We start from the raw sequence: 20,309 nt of genomic DNA, 5'->3' as shown, positions 1-20,309 counted from the left end.
TTTAAACCATTCACAAATTCTCCCTTCAGTAAAGCAGCACTACACACATCTTTTCTTCTTCCCTCCTTCCCTGCTCTTATTCTTTATGTTCATTCGCCTTTCGTCTCCAGAAAGAAATGAAAGAGCGAGAGCGGAAACCAACAGGGAACATGTTCCGATTAACTGATAGGGCATGTCATATTCAACTTTATATATTCAACACTCTCCGTCTCTATGCTCCAATATACATTCACGCACATGCAGATGCTGTATAAGACCAAAGAGAATCTTCTAGCGGGCCTTGTTGATGCTATTTGAAGTCTCTCCAGCCTCTGGTCATTAATAATACGGCCTCCATTGATGGTCCTGGCTCAGTGAACCAATATGGCTACCGGCTACCTCCAAGAGGATTTAGTCCAGAAGCTGCACCGACTGTGAGTGTTGTGAGCATCTAATTATGTGCGTGTGCAGGTTTGTATTCACCTCAAGTGCTTCAGAGAGGATTAGCTGACTTTGGGTTACCTGAGGTGCAACACAACTACCTGATGTTTGTACAGCACATGTAAATGCTCCAGAGTATGTTAGCTGTTAGTATAAATCAGTGCAATAGCTGTATTGATTGTGTCCTACTTCGTGCTCTGTGTCTGAACTACTAGTGTAATAACAATGCTTCCATACTGATGTTAAATAGCCTCACTCCACCCGCCTGTGGCTCGCAGCTTCACTGTGTTTAAAGTCTGGAAACTCTGTTCTCATGAAGGTTTGCTAAACCACTCTGCAGGGTGGACCAATAAGCCACTAGTGGGCGGGGCTAAGAGCTTTGACGGTGAAGTCAAGCGTTTGTTCCATCAGCGTAGGGCCAACCATGACAGAGGAGATGAAACATACAAACATTTAGGGCAAATCTAACAAACAAGGAATTTAAGCCAGCGCAAGAACGACGCCCAACGACACTCTGCTGTCTGTTGTTTACAGCTTTTGGCACACAACATCCATCACATGGTGGTCAGTGCTGATTGGTTACACATCAACCTGAGGTCTACGCCAGGAAGGATGCAGAAGAGTGGTGACAATTCTCAGTCAGCGCGGTCACACCCATATATCCTCACAATGAACTGATCCTAAGCAAGCATAATAATTACCGTGTTCACCGGTTTATTGTAAGCCTGCTAACGTGCTAATCAGCTCTTAACAGAAAGCACAGCTGAGGCTGATGGGAATGTCTTGAGTTTCACTGTTTTTCAGTCATAAGCATCACGTATGGGACAAACACAAAGTAAGAAGTTAAAAGATCACTAAAGTCATCTTCATCATCTAAAGAGAACACATGTCTGTGCAAAATTAATGGCAAATTTAATGGAACTAATTAAATCTGCACAGGTTGCATCAATAACCATTATGCTCCTGGATGATTGATCATATATTGTACTGCTTTTGACAACATGAACACAGCAGCTCGCTTCATTCTTAACTGTTTTGAACCTTGGAAGAAAGCTTAAAGATCAGAAACCGTACTTTATATAAGTATATATAAGTATGAAATATCAGGCTACTTTATGTTCCTGGGAAACATCAGATCCTCAACATGATCAAAGATTAAGGATTTTTGCCAGGATGCTAATGTAAACAAAAATCTACTCTGTGTTTTTATTAATGCAGGAAACTGCGTCATCATTTTTGGCTTCATGTTTCTGGGGTATCCCACTGGTGTGTAATTTACAAACAAGAACAGAAACTGGACAGAGAGTCCACGTTCAAAGTCTAATGAAGAGGCCGAGGAGGGAGGCTGAGAGGACACAAACAGAGAAAGGGAGGATCAGATAAAGAGAGAGGGATTATTGGAAGTCGATGTCCGGTCGCAGTAAGGTGCCTCTGATTGGTCCTGCTCCCAAGGTCGCCTTGACGACTTGGCTGACGCGCAGGTAGTTCATCTTTGCTAACAAGGGGCCGGACAATGTGGGTAAAAAGTCTTTAAGAAGGCGCCACACGGCTTCCGGCACTTGGTGTTTGGCAAGACTCTCAGCTTCGAACGCCAAGAATGAGCCGTGAAGGAGGACGAGAAAGACGGAACAAGACTGATAAGAGAGAGGGAAACGAATAAAGAGAGCAGAGTGACAGATAGGGATCGGGCACATAAGGATTAAGGCATACAGAGGAAACGGTGGCGGCGCGTAGCAAGAGTCCCCATTTACATGTAAAGCAGGATGTCAGACGCTTGTTTGATTTACTACTTGTGTTTCTATTTGAAGCCATTCATTCAGGAGGAGGTAGGGAGATGAGACGGAGAGCTTTATGATCTGTCAACAAAAACAGCGACTGACTGTATTTAGATGAATACACAAAAGCACATGTCAGTTCATTTAGCTGAGATCCGGTTAAATCACCTGGAACGTAAGAATAAATGTGGATGGATGCATTCAAGGCAGGTACCATGATAAATATGGAGAGGAGGCGAAGCGGCACTTTCAGAGTTGAGATTCCTCGACTGCATCGCCAGGTAATTAAGGAAGTGTAATACAAATAGTAATCAAAGCAGCTGCCTGGGGTGCTGACAGACCCTGATTGTTGAGGGAATATGAAGCTAGTTTCACACTACTTAACCGCCAGATAGAACAATAGCAGAGGAAACAACTGCCACGGTCGTCTTAAAGAGTATCTGAGCAGGAGAGATGAGAAAAGAAAAGGAACTGAAACAACCGGGCCGGTTGAATCTTCCTCATTTACATAAGTTAACACTTCACCGGTACATGCCTGAAAACACACCCAGCCTCTCTCATCCTGACAAAACCACGCCGTTTACTCATTATGTTTGCTTATCATTGCATAAATTCAACGGCATTTCCCCCGTTCCCTTACAGCATGAGGCCCGGTCCTTGGGTGTTCAGTATTGTCTATGAGGAGACCTTAAACACAATAAACGTGCCCGGCTTTTAAACAAAGACACACTCGTAGAGGCTGAATATTCTGTCTGTTACAAGACAGTTGTGCTTGTCAGTCCATATCCCAGAGGATCATCACTCTGCAGCAACGCAAAAGCTACAAAAGAAACTAATTTTACCGCCTTCTTAAGCTGGTATGGCACATCAGTGTACAGAAGAAGCTACATCAAGGTTTGAAATCATCAGCAAGTAGAAACGATTTTCACATCAGGAACATAAAAGGTCCACATATCAGTCTGACAGCTTATTAATAACTGTCTCAACTTCACAGCAAACAAGGTATACCAACAATCTACTGTACAATCAAAGGCGTATACATCCTGGCTCAAAGACAAGAGAGACAAAAGAGACAAAAAGACAACGCTCCAAGGTGGCAACATCAAACGGCGGCGGCTCCTATCATGCAGACGTTACCGTATGTGCAGTTACAACACAGTCTGAGGACCAGAAGCACCTCCATATCCCTCTCCTCTCCTGACTCCGCTCTCCTGCTCACTGCCTCCTTTCTCAGGCAGAGACAGAGAGAGAGAGACGGAGAGGGAGATAGAAGAAGTGTGTGTGTGTGTGTGTGTGAGTGTGGGGGAGAGAGCGAGCGAGAGAGCGAGAGAGAGAGAGAGAGAGAGAGAGAGGGCTCACACATGCACCAGTTTGCCTCCCGAAGCCCACCACTGCATACACAGAGACAGGACTGGATTCTTAAAGCAGCCTAGACAGAAATGCACACTCACACAGAGACACATACACATACAGTATGTACTCAACTGGCACAGTTGTTTCAGTTCCTTTTCTTTATATATATATATATATTTACATACACGCACCCACGCAAACTTACCCTCCATTGATATAGTTGTGGTGCAATCTTTGGAGTCTTTTGGACCTTTTACTTTGAGGTTCTGCAAGAAACAGAGGAGTGGATGGATCAATTTAACTACTTATACATGCACACACACACACACACACACACACACACACACACACACACACACACACACACACACACACACACACACACACACACACACACACACACACACACACACACACACACACACACACACACACACACACACACACACACAGAGTTCTGTGCTTGCTTGGCCGAGGCTGATTGAACTAATGAAGAAGTATAGGATCACTGCAGCAGGCTGAGACGACCAAAGGAAGCTGGACAACACAACCTGCCCAACGCAGTAAACCCGACCTCCACCAACACACCTCTACAGCGGATTTGGATTAAAAACACGCTTTGACTAGTGGCCCACCGTGATATTGCATTTTAAAGCACCTCCACTTTGGCTTCAGTCCAGGAGAATCCAGGCTACATCAGTGTGTGCTGATGTACAGCAAACCTATTGCAGTCTAGACCTGTTGCGAACACCGCTGCTCATCTCTACCAGCTAAGAAGTGCTAGCTCAAGCGTATTACAACACAAATATCTGTTTTCAACTGGTGTTCCTCATAATAACATTTCCCATAAACACCATTGCTTCCTGTCAAAAAGAGGATGTTTCGATTCGCTTTGCTTCCCTTCTGTGTCATCCTGCATTTGTTTTCTTCTTCACTTTACCGAAGAGGTTTATTATGATGGTTAAGGCAGTTGAGATGAATATGATACTGGTTTATCGTCTAATGCACTAACTATTATGTCAAGTTTGACGTGTTGTTGTTATAAAGCAAAACACAGTTACATGTCCTCCTACATCTCTCCATCTGCTCCTGGATCCTCTCATCACAGAGGATGAACTTACCTCAGATATCCTCTGGAACTGGCTGTTGGCATGGCTGCATTTCTCTGCTGTCTCCAGCGCCACCTTGTAGTTGTCCACGAAAGCCTTGTACACTCCCAACTGGCTGGCCTAGAGCACGTGAGAAGAGACACAATAAAAGACATTAGATACAGTCTATGTCTGCACCTGTCATTCCTTCAGTCGAGCCTTAATGCTGTGTTCTGGGCTGACGAGACAAAAAGAAAATCATGTTGGTGAACAAAAAGCTTCAAAATGTCACTCGCAAAGATAAAGATGTGACATTGATTGTGAAAATTCCAGAGTGAATGCACTGACAGGTATTTATTCACTTTGCCAACCGCGAGAGGGTCATGACGAGTTTATTCCATGTAGTAAAATATATCTATTAACATTATAATGTTAGAGTTATTTGTAGTAATTAATTTACAAAGTATTCTGAGTGGCCTATGAACCCCCAGTTTGGGGTCCACTTGCTATTGAAGTGGAATAGACTTGCATTAAGGTAACACCAGAGACATGAAGGGAAACAGAGACAGTGATCGCGGTATTTACCTTTCTCCCATTTCATCTGGGTCACAGATCCAGTGAGCAACTGGTTTACTGCCTAATATATTTACTATTACAGCACAACACAAGGATGTCATGGCAGTAAACCAAAATATATTGCAGTAAGCACAACGTGGAGTCACCTTCAATTATCTCCTCCATACGTTTGCATGCCACACAATCCAATTAAAATTCATACAAAGCTCTGGCAGATGAATTAATTTCTATTCTAATCAGAATTCTGCCACACACACACACACACACACACACACACACACACACACACACACACACACACACACACACACACACACACACACACACACACACACACACACACACACACACACACACACACACACACACACACACTGTTAGTCAATGCACAGTCTAATCCCATTCCCATAATGCCACAGCACTGGTGGCTCAGTGCACTCCTCCTGATTGAAATACAGAGTCACCCTCTCTTTCCTCTTCCCTTTCATTAACAGCTCCTCTCTGCAGCACTGTATGTGCATTGTGACACAAGCGGCAGACCAGCAGTGCATGAATATGCATCCTGCTACAGCTATGCTTGAATGCCTGGGCTGAAGAGCTGACTGCATCCTATTAAAGCAATGAGATTGGATTCAGCTGAATAGAGTGAATGAGTTAGACTTGTTACTTTTGTCCTTTAACTCCCCGTCCTCCTATTTTCATTTCCTCTCCTTCCACTTCCCCTCAGAGTGTGAAGTGGAAAATTGGACTCAGGAGGAATGAGGGAATCATCCGGCCTCATGTGGCATTTAAAAGATGCCGATCAATAGTAAGAATAGATGATGGAGAACGTTAAACAGATACGATGTGACATCATCTTAGTGCAAATCGGACAAAAACTTAAAAGATTTAAGGAGACCAGCGGTGGGCGAGTGTCACCATCCGTACATCATCTCATCATAACTGGAGACGTCTTTATATCAAACCAAAACTGTGGATGGAGAAGAGGAACCAACACGTGTGATCACTGAATTTACAAAGATAGAGATTTGGCAGTAACGCCAGAAAGTAGAAATGAGGCAGAATGACGTTATGATATTTCATCAGCTCATCATCACCAGTATGAAAGCTCCATCCGTCACTGCAACACCGACTCCAAACAGAGCGCCTTCACTTCAAGCAACAAGATCACAGGTCAAAGAGGCGGGTGGGAACAACTTGGGTCTGAGAGTGGAGGTGGGAAACAGAAGGAGTGAGGGGACAGTAGAAATAGACACTTTCTAACTGATAGAAACGACTGTAGATCATTTAAATCCTCGCTGACATGTTGGACAGCAGGAGGCTGAAGTTCAAGTCATTTCTAAAAATGTCTTTTGCATACAGCTCTGGATCTTCCGTTCTCGGTCTTGAATTTATTTCAGAGCACAGTTCATATAAATCTGATCAGTTAGACAACAAAGACCAGCAATAAAGCAATAAAACCTTTGGTCTGGTTTTCTGGAGTTTCCAAACAAAATGAATTCCTCTTTATGCTCATTTAAATCTTAACAAAGTCGGTTCAAATCATTATATAATTTGACAATCAGTCAGAGTGGAAACATATGTAGATATTTCAGTCATCAAACAATATTAGTTTTTTTTCCCACTTACATAAGATAATGTGAAGTATTTTTTCATCAGCTTGATGGATATTTAGCAATTAGCGATATCACTACACTGCACATGCTTGACTCCACACTTCCTCATGTTGCTAAGATACATTGTTCCTGCTTGATCTTTAACACTCAAACTTCAGGCAGTTGTGCACACAACTAGTATCTGCAGAGTACAATCAAACCAGTGAGATTTGAACTGGAAACTGGTGCAATCACTAGCGCCTAATTTAGACTTGAATCCAACTCCCAAAGTCAGACATCTGACCCAAAACAGGCTGTAAATGTCACAACTAATATTCTGACCACTCCTCACACTTCTGTCCACAATGAAATACCATCATCTAGTAACAAGACTCAACAGCAGAAGTCTGAGTCCTCAGGACAAGAGTGAACAAACCAGCCAAGCTCGTAGCGCCACGCAGATTTACTTTGGCACTAAAGTGTCATTTTTGCGAAGCCAGACTGCAGAGCTTCTTCTGCTGCCACGCAGGAATCACAACATCCTCTAGAATAGCAGCAATCAGCTCCGGTGGCCTGTCGGAGCTGGACCAGTCTTTAGTTTATCATTGAGTTACCATACCAACATGATCTAATTAGCATTAGCATAAAGTACAATTGATGATGAAGGGAATCTTGTTGGTTTTGCAGGTCTTTGGTCTTTAACAAAACAGTACTGGATAAATTCCAGTTGATGGAACATGGGGCTCAATGAGGCATCACCAAACCTATTACAGTTCATCCTGAACAGGATATGTCTGCAATACATTTTCACAACCAAGAATTCGGGAACATCCCCTTGGGAGTCTGACTGTGTGTAACATCTGGCAAATGATAATCAATCCAACAACTGTTTCAATATTTCAGTCTGGACTGAAGTGGTGGTCTGACCCAACGCTGAGGTCCACAGAGCATCACCGGTAGCATGGCTACATTATGAGGAGGGAGTAATCCACTAACCCACAATGACACACAGTTGATAACTATTAGAAGCCAAAGATGGAGGCATGTCTTCAGACATTTGTTTTAAAACCATGACCTTACCAAGTTTAAACTCTTCCCACCTCCTGCCTTCAGGGACTTTACCTTTTTCTTGGACAAATGCAACTTTCTCAGCCACAGGCTGCATCTGCATCTTGCCTCAGAAAGGTGAGAAACCTGCGGCTGTCTTTCTCCCCCCTCTCTGCCTGTCCACTGTAACTCGGTCCCTCCGTGTTGACCTCCACGAGGACACGAGGAGCAGTGGGGAGCAGAGCGGCTAATTACGCCGCCATCTGTAGTCTCCCGCCGCCGCTCTGACTAAATGTTTTGTTGCCACGTGACACGCTCATGTACGCACATACATGCAATGCAGATGGGAACTGATCACTACACTAATAGGTGTCACTTGGTGCTGCGACTCCGCAGAGAGGAGGGGCCCTGAAAGGAAGTGCTTTAACTACAACTGTAGGAGAGGCCTTTTCTACATGGGAGCACGCGCTCTGCTGCTCTGCTGCTCTGCTGCTCTGCTGCTAAACACACGGTGAACCGATGGCCCGCTGCCAATCAATCTCTGAGTTACTAACAAATATCTCAGTCAAAATTGACTCTTGGTACAATATCAAAACAATACTTGAGAAATGCATTCATATCAAATTAATTTGTACAAAATTATGACACAAGTTTATATCACCTGCTTTTAAACATACTCCACTTTGAAACATTGCAAGACATTTCTGTAGTGTCTCATTATATTGACGACTCACCTCGTCTGTGTTGTTGCACATTGTTCAGTACTGGAGAAACTACAGTAACTAGTAGTTACAGCTGTATTTATTCACTGGATAATTCGTAGCTTAGCTTGCTAACAACATCTACAACCAGACATGGCTTCATCTTCTTCCAGACCCCCAACTGTATCGTGTACATTTAGGAATTTCTTTGTACAAAAACTTAGATAGATATCCAGAGTTTTTATGTGCCCTGTTGTCATGCAATTGAAGATGCACCAAGGTGCAATTTAATAAACAAAATGAGCATCGATAGCTTCCTGTGACTAATCAAAATGAAACTCAGTAATCTGTGTAGTAAAAATCAGCAGGAACTTCTTTATTATCTATTTATTTATTGGCAGGTTAATTTCAGTATTCCTTCTTAGCCCTGTGTTTTACCCACTATGACCACTGACTTTGACTTTAATTGGTTGTTTATTTTATTGTCCTGTCTTTCAAACCTATATTTTAATGTGTGAGCTCTTGGATATCTGAATTTCTACCTACCCATCTCTCATCAACCAGTGAGCAAACAGGAAGCTGCAAACTTGTAGCAGTAACCCACCTCAACAGATTCAGCTGTGGCTGAAATGTTTCTGCAATACATCAAAATGTAGCTGAAAACTGAAACATGAAAGTGATTTTAACATTTTAATGTTTGTACTTCTGTCAAACCAAAAAGGTGAGAATGAATAAGTTGCTGAGTCATTGGTGTGGGAACAGATGTGCTGTCTGTTAATGTACGTTTGTATGTATTCAAACTTATGATAACGACAGACAGAACTATATGGTCACAAAGTTGAAGATGATGATATGAACAGACCTATGATAACATGAAGAGACTGACAGTGTATTGTGTGCTGCTCCACATGTCAGAAAAGTCTCGTCCACTGAAGCTAACATTAACTCTCTATTTTAATCTGTCGCATTTTTAGATCATTTCTCAATCAGAGCTGCCAGCTCACAGAAACAAACACTGAATCAGAGGCCAGCGGAGCTAGGAATATTTTATTACTTCAAACAGTCAGTTCTTTTTTCAAAATACTAAAATAGATGCCAAAGTCTGCCTTGAGCTGGCACAACACTTATTCTTGTCCTCCAGTCAAAACAACAATGTGCTCATGCCTTGGCAAAATGTCACAGGATCTCCTTCTAAGTGGACGTCTGATGAACTGAAATCTGATCAGTGAGAATAAATTACGTTCCTCTGATCCAAAAACATGGTGTAAACTAAACGTAGGATAAGATTCTCATGAGGCTCCCAGAAGTAAAATCCTACAGTATTCGAGAAGAGAGGCTTTTTTCTCAGCTCCATTCTTTCAACAATAGTCCAGGAACACTGTGTTGTTGTTTTTTTAAAACAGAAGAGTTAAAAAAAAGAAAAAGAGTACCCTGTTGTTTAGTGCAGTGGAATAGGCTATGCTTCTTAACCAGCTGATTCAATCAGCCCAATAACAACTCATTTGTCAGACAAAGAACATGTGTTGCTGTAGAACGATGCTCGTGAGTACAACACGGCGGACGCTGGATTGTTGGCCTTGAAGCCGATACTGATATGAGCGAGTACATAAATTCCAATATTGAAAATGAACCATTTACAGTGTCATTAGAACTAAATCAATTGGCAGTATTATTAGAATCTTAATAATATCCATACCTGTTCCTGACATAATGTATTTACAGGAAACTCAAGAAGCAATCTAAATTATTTCAGCCCCCCCAAAAAAGGAATGATAATACTTGTTAAATCTGGTCACATCTTTATGTCTCAACCTATTGGAAACACTGATATATATATGCTGTATGTGCAGTTTATAGCAACACACATTTTTGCAATGATCCTTCAGATGTGGCTATCAAACACTTTTGACAAAGATATGTAATGGAGGCAGGATATTTTACAGCTTATTGTCCCCACTGCTACCTGATACATTCATTTTAACTGGGACTATACTATACAATAACTATAATTTTTTTTTTTTAAAAAAACTAGAAGAACAGAAATAGAACAATTTATTATTTAGCCCAAGCATCTTTTTTTGGCTTTGTGTTCTGTAAAAAAAAGTTTTCATATCAACAAACATAAATGTTGAGATCACTATCTGCCAATAAAATCAGCTCGCTGATATCAGTCGGGCTCTACTACTGATCGCTCTTTGAGCAGCAGGATGGAAAATAAATTATACTGTTTTTTTTCTCTGTCTTCTTTCCATGTCCTGTTGTAAAGCGGGGCTCCGAACTTTAGAGCAAAACCTTGAGGCAGAGAAAAAAACGTTTCACCGATACTTTTCTAAACAGAGAATTTCTCTGTCCGTCGACTTTCCAGTCCAGGAAAATTAAAAACCACATTATTCAGTCACCACCTGCCCACAGTGGGATGTACTCCGAGTTGACTAACGGGACAAAGCCTGTCACCGGTTATTTATGTCAATCCTCCACTGGTGCTCGCAGTGCCACTGAAGTTCACTTCTACTGATGAGTGCTTCTGGATTTCACACACTGAATGGGTGTTACCTTGTAATTTGACTTAGTATTTTTCCTACCAGGAGTCCACTTTCTTCCATCTCATTTGAAAGTTTCTGTTACAGCATGTTGCATCAGCCTGTCGACAGGATGCCAAACACACACACTGTACAGTATCTGCACATGCACAGCGTCTTCCAAATCATATTATCCACGACAAATCTGACAGATCTAACACACTTAGAGCCCAGCCGAGGCCTGGAGCTTCTCTCAATTTACCCACACACACACATGTACACACACCTAGCAATGATGCTGTTACATTACATGCTGAGAGATCCTGTTTAAGCAGCAGAATCCAGTGCAAATCTGACAGGGTGATTCTGCCAAAGTTCTCAGGCTGCAGACACGCAGTCTAATTTAGACAAGTGATTTACAAACAGTGAGAAGCCTCACGATCCTCCATTTAGCAGCCATTTAAATGCACTCTGCTCATGATGGAGAGAGGGAAACAAATAGAAGAAGAGCTGCACACTGTAATTTCTGTGCACACGTCAGACTCACCAGCTTCTGGAACAGATGGCCCACTGTGACCTTCTCGTCCCACTGCTGGATGTTGGGTAAGAGGGCGTCGTAGAACTCCTTGTGGATCTCGAAGATGTCCTGGATTTTGTAGAAGATGGTCTCGATCTGCTGGATGGTCAGGACGGGCTGGGAGGTCGTGGCTGTGGCCTTCAGGGGACGCATGGGCTGCAGGAAAGGCAAGAGACAAGAGAGTCAGTGAACATGACTCAAGTGATGAGGGGACACTCGCGTGTCTTTACTAAAAAAGTCAAAAAATTAGGAATAATTTATCTGTACCATAAGTACTATAAAAACTGATTAAAAAAAAATGGGTTTGAGTCAGGCCTCATTTCAGAGCAGGCTGAGAGTAAAACTTGGGGCACTTAATTGGCCAATCAGAGGCTTAATAGGGCCGGTGATGGAGAAATGAATGTTTAAATGTATCACATAGTAATCTTAGCCTCCCTGCTTTGAAATTGTGATGTTTCTGAGCAGGCAGACAGCACGGAGGACCCTGAATTACAGTGAAAACAGAAAAAGGCTTCAGCGTCACTTCTCTCTGGTTAATGATGAGTCAGCCTCACACTGATTGTAGGGGGCTGGATGAGAGCTCATCAGACGATCCGGCTCATTTTTAAAGGCAGCAGACGCACTCCACGCCCCCAGCGTGGTCTATATATGACTATGAAGCAGCTGGCTGAAAATTCCTCATCTGGTAAAACTAATGTGTTAAACGGATGAGTGGATGTGTGACGACTTTCCAACTCCCTCTTGAATTTATCTTTCCATGTTACTGCTTACATTAACGGATGTGATTATAGAAGCATATATACACATTGATATTTGCTGCTGTAAAGAATTCTTTACCATTAGAAATGACTCTTTTAAAATGTAAAAGTATTTACAAAGCACTAGCTGATGATGAGCTACCTGCTAAATATAGCAAAATATAATTCTGTTGAGTATCATTTTGTTATTGCTCACATAAAATAAGCTTAATCAGCTGGTTTGATGGAGATCAGTTATGTTTCCATGAGGAAAAAAGGTTGGAGACCCCGGGTATACTGCATATATACTTTGAGTTTCTTTTAAAGTAAAACCTTACAGCCTTATATTTGACTCTTTTATGATATATTCCAACATATATCCTCTATTCATATCAATGACATTGAAAAGAAGAGGAGAAGATGTTTCTCATTTTTGTTTTTGCTTATGTCTTATATGAAGAGTAATGTTTCCAAAAAGAAATGATACAAATGTTCTCGAGTCCAGTACAGTATCATGTGGATCATCTTTCTTTGTCTCCAGCGTTAAATCATTTCTCTCTCTTTTTTCATTTAGATCCAGTTTAAACTAAATACAGTGGACTTGTTAATGACTTAGCTCCACAGGTGTTAATACCAGACTGCAGTTTGCCATTAAAGTATCAGCACCTGCCGGCTAAAAGACATCAATGTGAGTCTTCCTAGATTTTGTCCAATTCACCGCCATAACAGTTCAGACAGAGATGACATAATGTCGAGGGTCACCAACATCTTATTCAACACTATTTTAGACTTCTGTTAACAAATCCTGGGCTTGCCTTTAATTTATTAGAGTAAATGTAAACATTTCAAACATGTTTAAAATCCAAAAACCAAAGTATGCGGTGTATTTCAGACGTTCTCTCAGCGGCTGAGGAAGTAAAGGAGGACAGGAACAAACTCGTCATTGATCAAACTGGACGTAATGACTTGTGTCGTCACTGAGGGCCGTAAGAGAAGGAACTGAGAGTCAGACCAGATTTCTACCAGCGTTACACTAGTCTTTGTTTAACTCGATGACTGAAAACTAAATAAAGCTTCCTGTGGTGCATCGGTGGAGGATTTGTACCGTAACTGCAAGAGTGCAAGGTCCACTTGTTGAATTCGATGATAAAGTGACTGCATGTCAGTCAGAGTGCAGCAGGATATGACATAGCAGCTTAACATGAGGAAGCATGTATGAAGTGTTTCAGGAAACTGCAGCATCTGTGGCCGTTTTCAGTGTGACCGTCATCAACCACTGATCGTTTCATGATAGTTCACAGCAGCAGCACTGCACCATGAAGGCAGCCGTTTTGTGTGTGTGTGTGTGTGTGTGTGTGTGTGTGTGTGTGTGTGTGTGTGTGTGTGTGTGTGTGTGTGTGTGTGTGTGTGTGTGTGTGTGTGTGTGTGTGTGTGTGTGTCTTTCTCACCAGTAGCAGGGCCTCCAGTTGGTTGATGTAGATCTCCTCGCTGGCCAAGAAACCGGACAGCACCAGCTTCTTCATCTCCAGTCCTTTCTCTATGTCTCCCTGCAGGATACAACAGACTTGACTGTAATCATGTGTTATGTATGGCGATATACATTTCACACACATGAACATACACAAAAAGATATCAAATATCCTTTGCTTACATATTTATATCCAGGGTTCATTTCTAAACAACGGCACATTAACGTACACTGACTCGAGCTCATGTCCTGCATGATGCAGTCACAACATCAGGTAAACATGAGATGAATACACACACATTCGCAGTGTGTAGGAATGTACAGGCGCTGTTTACTGGGAATCATGGCTCATCTGAAAACATCTAAATGGTTTGCTTCCTCTGTGGAAACGCTCATTCCTCCTGCTTACAGCCAGCTGGTGTATTTTGACTTTAATATCACAGAAGTCGTTGCCCTAATCGTGTTTGAGAAATGTGAGGCGAGAGCAAAACAAGACACACACGTACTTTTGTCCAGGTTTTGCAGAAAATAATACCCACAGCAAAATTATCTGAGCTTGAAAAGAGGAATATACAGTGGTGTGAAAAAGTGTTTGCCCCCTTCCTGATTTCCAATTTTTTTTGCATGTTTGTCACACTTAAATGTTTCAGATCATCAAACAAATGTAAATATTAGTCAAAGATAACACAAGTAAACACAAAATGCAGTTTTTAAATGAAAGTTTTTATTATTAAGGGAGAAAAAAAAAATCCAAACCCACATGGCCCTGTGTGAAAAAGTGTTTGCCCCCTAAACCTAATAACTGGTTGGGCCACCCTTAGCAGCAACAACTGCAATCAAGCGTTTGCGATAACTTGCAATGAGTCTTTTACAGCGTTGTGGAGGAATTTTGGCCGACTCATCTTTGCAGAGTTGTTGTAATTCAGCCACATTGGAGGGTTTTCCAGCACCAACCTCCTTTTTAAGATCATGCCACAGCATCTCAATAGGATTCAGGTCAGGACTTTGACTAGGCCACTCCAAAGTCTCAATCAGCATGATGTCTATCTTTTGAGGATCTTTTAGTCTACTTCACTTTGTCAGGCAGGTCCTATTAAAGTGATTTCTTGATTGAGAACAGGTGTGTCAGTAATCAGGCCTGGGTGTGGCTAGAGAAATTAAACTCAGGTGTGATAAACCACAGTTAAGTTATGTTTTAACAGGAGGGCGCAAACACTTTTTCACACAGGGCCATGTGGGTTTGGATTTTTTTTTCTCCCTTAATAATAAAAACCTTCATTTAAAAACTGCATTTTGTGTTTACTTGTGTTATCTTTGACTAATATTTAAATTTATTCAAATAGCTGAAACATTTAAGTGTGACAGACATGCAAAAAAATTGGAAATCAGGAAGGGGGCAAACACTTTTTCACACCACTGTAGCTGTTGCTATTCCACACAATCAGAGAAAACATTGGTTCATAATTCACATTCATGCCATTGTTAAAAATGTTTGTACTTTCCACTGAAACTGGTGGCTGTTTTTGTCAAAAGGAGCCAACATTTAACTGATACAGTGCCAACAGGTAAAGGTGATGTACTTGAACACAACCACAAGGAAAAAAAAGGCATTTTCATTCATTTTTTCAGCAAAAATATCAGTAAATGTAATATATTTCTGTGGAAAAAGTAACAACACCTTTGGCATCTGATGCTCGTATTGCTCCCTTTTATCAGACATTACTCCTGGTAGGCGTTTAGTAGAATTGTCCACAAGTTTCTGAAATCAGCTTGATCAAACGTTTGATCATTCTTCTGATGCAAAATCCCTTCAGCTGCAAGTTGTTTCTAGGTTTTCCTGCCTGTTTCAAATCCTTCCACAACATTTAAACAGGATTCAAATCATTCCACAACCTTCCATTTTTGCTTTTCCAGCGATTCCTTTGGATCATTATTCTGTTGAAAGATCCACTTCCTGTTCAACTTTTGGACAGATCACCTGACATTAGAGTCAAACAGTTAGCTGTATCTCAGAAGGTAGAGTGGCTTGTCCAGTAATCATAAAGTTAGCAGCTCAATCCCCGAATCCTCCTGTCCACATACCAAAGTGTCCTTAGACAAGACACTCAACTCCAAGTTGATCCTGGCGAGCACCTTGGTGTGAATGTGTGTTAGTGTGCAATGGGAGGCAAACTGTAAAGTGCTTCGAGACCACAAAGGTAATAAAGCACTATAAAGGGGGAAACCGTTTATCAAACACTCTTTGATTTGATAGAGAAATTCTAGCTGAAACAAGTTGGACACTTCTTTTTCTGCTCTTGGGCTCAATTTTCTGGGGCAGGCAGTCCTTGACAAACTGACAGTCATTTCTAATCTATGTCAAAAGGGATAAAACGTTTGCTCATTCAGATAAATCACAAAAGCCAAAAATGTACTTTGCCATTAATTTAAGAGGGGCGAGCAGAGTAATAAATGCAGAGTGAATCCTAAAACCTGACCGCTCTGGATAAAATGCTGTCAAACAGGTCGAGAGACACTCACAGGACTGTCACAGAGACACAGACATGACCTGCTCACTTCCATTCACACGTGTATAGTTAACATCCCCAGTTCATCTGACTTATCTGGAATTCATCTCTCTTCATGTTATGCATGAACAGACCAGAGTATTCAAACATCCTGGTTACACTCAAATATATAATTTCCTTAAGCCAGCAAAGCAATAATAAAACACATGACACAAAACACTATGTGAAGGTGTGAATATCTTCATTTACACACACCTAACAGGTTTATATATTACGTACAGTGATATGTTGGTACTATACTATAAATAGTAATATACTGTAATCTAAACCAAGCAGATTCATTTCTAGAACATATTTTCATAAAGTTGTTGTTCAAAACAATGAATATGTGTGAAAGCTACTGAAGCACTCCTCATTCAAACATTCCTCCTTAAACATGTCACACATTAACAGTAAACCAACAACTTCCCCACCAGAGAGCACATGCATGGCTCTTCAGGCTGTCAGTCACTCTTTGCCCTCTGCTGAGGAGACACGTTCACAACCTCAACCAAGCTGCAATAAAAGCGGACAAGGTGACAAGACAAGTGTTGCTTATGTACTTTAAGGGAGGGCAAAGAGCAGCAAGGAAGCAGAAAGGAAGATTAATTATTAACACAGGATTTTACAATGATATCAGTACAGCCGCACTGCCTGATAAGAAAAGGAAAGAGCCACGACCTCATCGTTTTAACCTAATCACGGCTGACGCCCATATTTGGAGAGAAATGATGTAAGAAGTCATATTTGGATGAATGCAAAGCACCTGTTATAAGTCTCACTCTGACTGTCAGTTCTCGAGTACGAGCGACAATTTAAAGTGAAGCAGAAGAAGAACCAGGATTTATTTCGACACGTTATTTCTCTTTTAATTAAACAAACTGTGAGAAGTTTTTCAGAGAGGGATCCTGTTCAAGTCTCCACCTTTCTGTCATGTTGCATTATTACCACTGTAAGTTAATGAAGGATTTCAACAGCACATGCACAGTGTTACAGCCTCTCAGTCTGTTTTAATGCTGGTATTCCTTGAAAGCGATTCAAGCTCAACACAACCGCCCAACTAGAAATAAGTCACACTTTTGAAACTGAAACTCTTTGACATGCGAGTGCTACTGCTCACCGTTTATTCTAAGCAGCACAAACCACACAAAAAGTGGGTTTTTTTCATTAAATGACATTCCAGGGGTACTTCTAAAAATATTTAAAAGCTTTATTATGGTCAGAGATATGATGCCAGACCTCTCATTGATCCCATTGATTGAACAAGAAAGTGTGTGAGACAGCTCACTCCCTCAGTAACAAATATGTCACAGCAAGATAAAAAAAAAAAAAAAAGGACAGGAAAAGGAGTATTTTCCCTCTGCTGTACAAAGAGCTACTGTGTGGCGAGAGGGCAAGATGAGAAATGCATAAGCGGTGAGAGGATATTTTCCACGGCAACCTGCTCCTGTGAGTGTACCTCTCAATTTTCATACAGAAAAACACACTGCATGCTTTCCTGTCATCCCCCGCCCCCGTCTGTTCTCTGTGTGAGCTGATATCATGAGTGACCAGGAACAGTGTAAGGCAGCCATGCTTTCTGTCACTGCACACACACACAGTCACACAAAGACAAAAGTTGGCATGAGAGACAGAAGAAAAAGCAGGAGCCGCCTCGTCGGGCCGCGCTGACACACCGACGGCTGTCACACACACTTCAGCAGCGGCACAGATGGCTCACAGAGCAGCACGTAGTGACGCCACATCATGCCAAGACTCCCATTAGGACTCAGCTATCTATAGCACTCGGTGTTAGTATAGTAAAAGTGTGTACGTGTGTGTTTTTCCTGCATCCAGCTGTCCAGCCCCCTGCCTCACCTTGAACTGCCTATGTGTCGGAGTGATGGGATCCAGTTCCCCATCTCCATACTCAAACACCACCTCCTCCTCCTCCTCCTCCTCCTCCAGCACCCTGTCCAAGTAGCACAGCACCTCCTCCTCTTCCTCCTCCATGCTTCTCTCTTTCTTCTTCCCTCCTTTCACCTCCTCCTCTCCTCTTTTTCTGCCTGCAAAAATCGCCTTCCTCAGGGCCCGCCTGGACACATGAGTGCTTTCCCTTCAGAGCAAGTCGTCTGGACACCGAGGGAGAAAGAGAGCGAGGACCCCGCCTACGCAACCCCACCCCCTTCCTCTTTGCTATAGGGCTTCCTGGTGTTTGCGTGTGTGCTGCTGCATGTGTGTGAGGAGCCGCTGCTCCACCTCGGTCGATGAGGTCTGCCCTCCCCTCGCCTCCCCTCACAACAAACACTATCCAGCCACTTCCTTGATGGCAACACAGTCCCTTTCTGTCTGCTTCATTCTCCTTATTTCTTCTTTTATTCTTTCTTCCGTTCTCCTCAGGCAAAAGCCACTTCCTCATCACGCAAGCACACAGTTTCTCTCTTTCTGGCATCACTGCAGGCTGATTCCTCTCTTCTCCTCCTCCTCGTCCTCTGGCCATTGTCCCTATTGATCTGCTGAGAGCTCCGGATGCTGAACTGGGACCAGCTAATGTGCGGCTGATTCTAATTACAGGTCACATAGTTCACATGTTAAAGCAGTTTCAAAGGCAGATCATGGAAGTAGTGTTAAAAAAAAAAAAGAGACACGTGTGCAACAACACAATCTAGAAAATCCATAACTCTGGTTACTGGAAATGTAACATGAACAAGTCAGACTTAAGCTCTGATAATGCAGCTGTAGGTTTGTGTGTGTTTATGAATGAAAATAGTTCTCGCTGTGACCTCTGACCCTGATTCTGACCTTCAGGTGCCACTTCACAGGAAGTGACACCCACAACTGCTCTACAATCCTCCTTCTTGCTACTCTTACTCTGATTTCTCTGCCTGTCCGGCTCAGGATTTTAGCTCTTACGTGTTATTTGGGCCATGTAGGCAGTACTTGTTCAAGTTATAACCTTCTCGCCTAAATCATGTGGGCCAGACTTATTTTACAAGCCAATGACTTGGAGGAGTGTCAGGAAGACAAAACAGTAGGAAATTTACGGTCTGTGGTTTGTGTTTCTAGGTCACCACCAGTACATGTCAGTAATACGGGCAGAAAGGGTGTTTTAAGGAGGACAAAGGAGAGAAAACAACACCAGGCCTAAAGAGTGACAGAAGGGAACACGTAGCAAACAACAAGGAGGACAAAAAAACAAAAACAATCACCCTCAAGTAAAGAAAAACTCTTCTCCCTTTTCCAGGAGGGGAAGATACACAGAAACATCCCAAAATACAAATGTAAAAAAAAACATCTTGGAGGTCAGATTTGAGCTTTTGTGCTTGTTATATACATCATGCTGAATGCATCTTGGCATGGAGGCGTCAGTCTTGGCTCTCTCATGTCAGCAGATAAAAAGTCAGTGCAAACTAAGTGGAAAGAAAGGCCGACTTAACAAGAGAGTGAAGAGAGGAAAGGAAAGAGCTTTAGAGTCCACGAGGCAGCAGCGTCAAACATTCATTCATTCTCCACAAACCATCTCTCACAGCAACGCCTCTGACTCAGTTGGTGGAAACAGAGTGGGTGACTATACAGATGTATGCAAAGGTTTGGGAAAATTGTGTCAAATTATTAAATGAATTGAAGTCAAAACAACCCAGACAGTGAAAAGAAATTAAAAAAAAAAAAAAATCTTCAAGTGTAAAACAAATAACAAATAAATTGTCACTTTTTATTTCTTAAAAGATAGAAAACAGTAATAGTAGCCTGTGCAAAGTTTAAATGTCAGAATGATATGAACTCATTATTGAATCGTTAGCGTTTATCAGACAGGGCAACAATTTTCATTAAGATACAACTGATGACTCAAAAGTAAAAAAAAATTCTACTTTTGCATACGAGGACACCATCAGCACAGAAAATATAGAGATGCAACCAAATCATGGTT

At 41.9% G+C, this 20,309-nt stretch overlaps 1 protein-coding gene across 3 annotated transcripts in view; it reads right to left on the bottom strand.

Annotated features, from left to right (window-relative positions):
• Positions 1-20,309, bottom strand: part of abr (ABR activator of RhoGEF and GTPase) — a 140,786-nt gene that overhangs the window by 63,900 nt on the left and 56,577 nt on the right. For 2 of the 3 annotated variants that reach the window (XM_069700661.1, XM_069700662.1), the window contains exons 3-6: positions 13,837-13,935; positions 11,622-11,807; positions 4,670-4,777; positions 3,754-3,814 (exon numbers count right to left, since the gene is read on the bottom strand). In XM_069700661.1, the coding sequence (XP_069556762.1) occupies positions 3,754-3,814; positions 4,670-4,777; positions 11,622-11,807; positions 13,837-13,935 (454 nt within the window). Of the gene's footprint in view, positions 1-3,332; positions 3,410-3,753; positions 3,815-4,669; positions 4,778-11,621; positions 11,808-13,836; positions 13,936-20,309 lie in introns of those variants that run through there. The other variant, XM_069700663.1, reaches the window with a different exon arrangement.

The sequence above is a fragment of the Brachyistius frenatus genome, unplaced genomic scaffold (assembly GCF_029030835.1).
Source record: "Brachyistius frenatus isolate BFR_SWC_R1_liver_20210118 unplaced genomic scaffold, ASM2903083v1 Contig_34, whole genome shotgun sequence".
Lineage (NCBI taxonomy): Eukaryota > Metazoa > Chordata > Actinopteri > Embiotocidae > Brachyistius > Brachyistius frenatus.
This window is presented reverse-complemented; position numbering and strand designations above follow the sequence as displayed.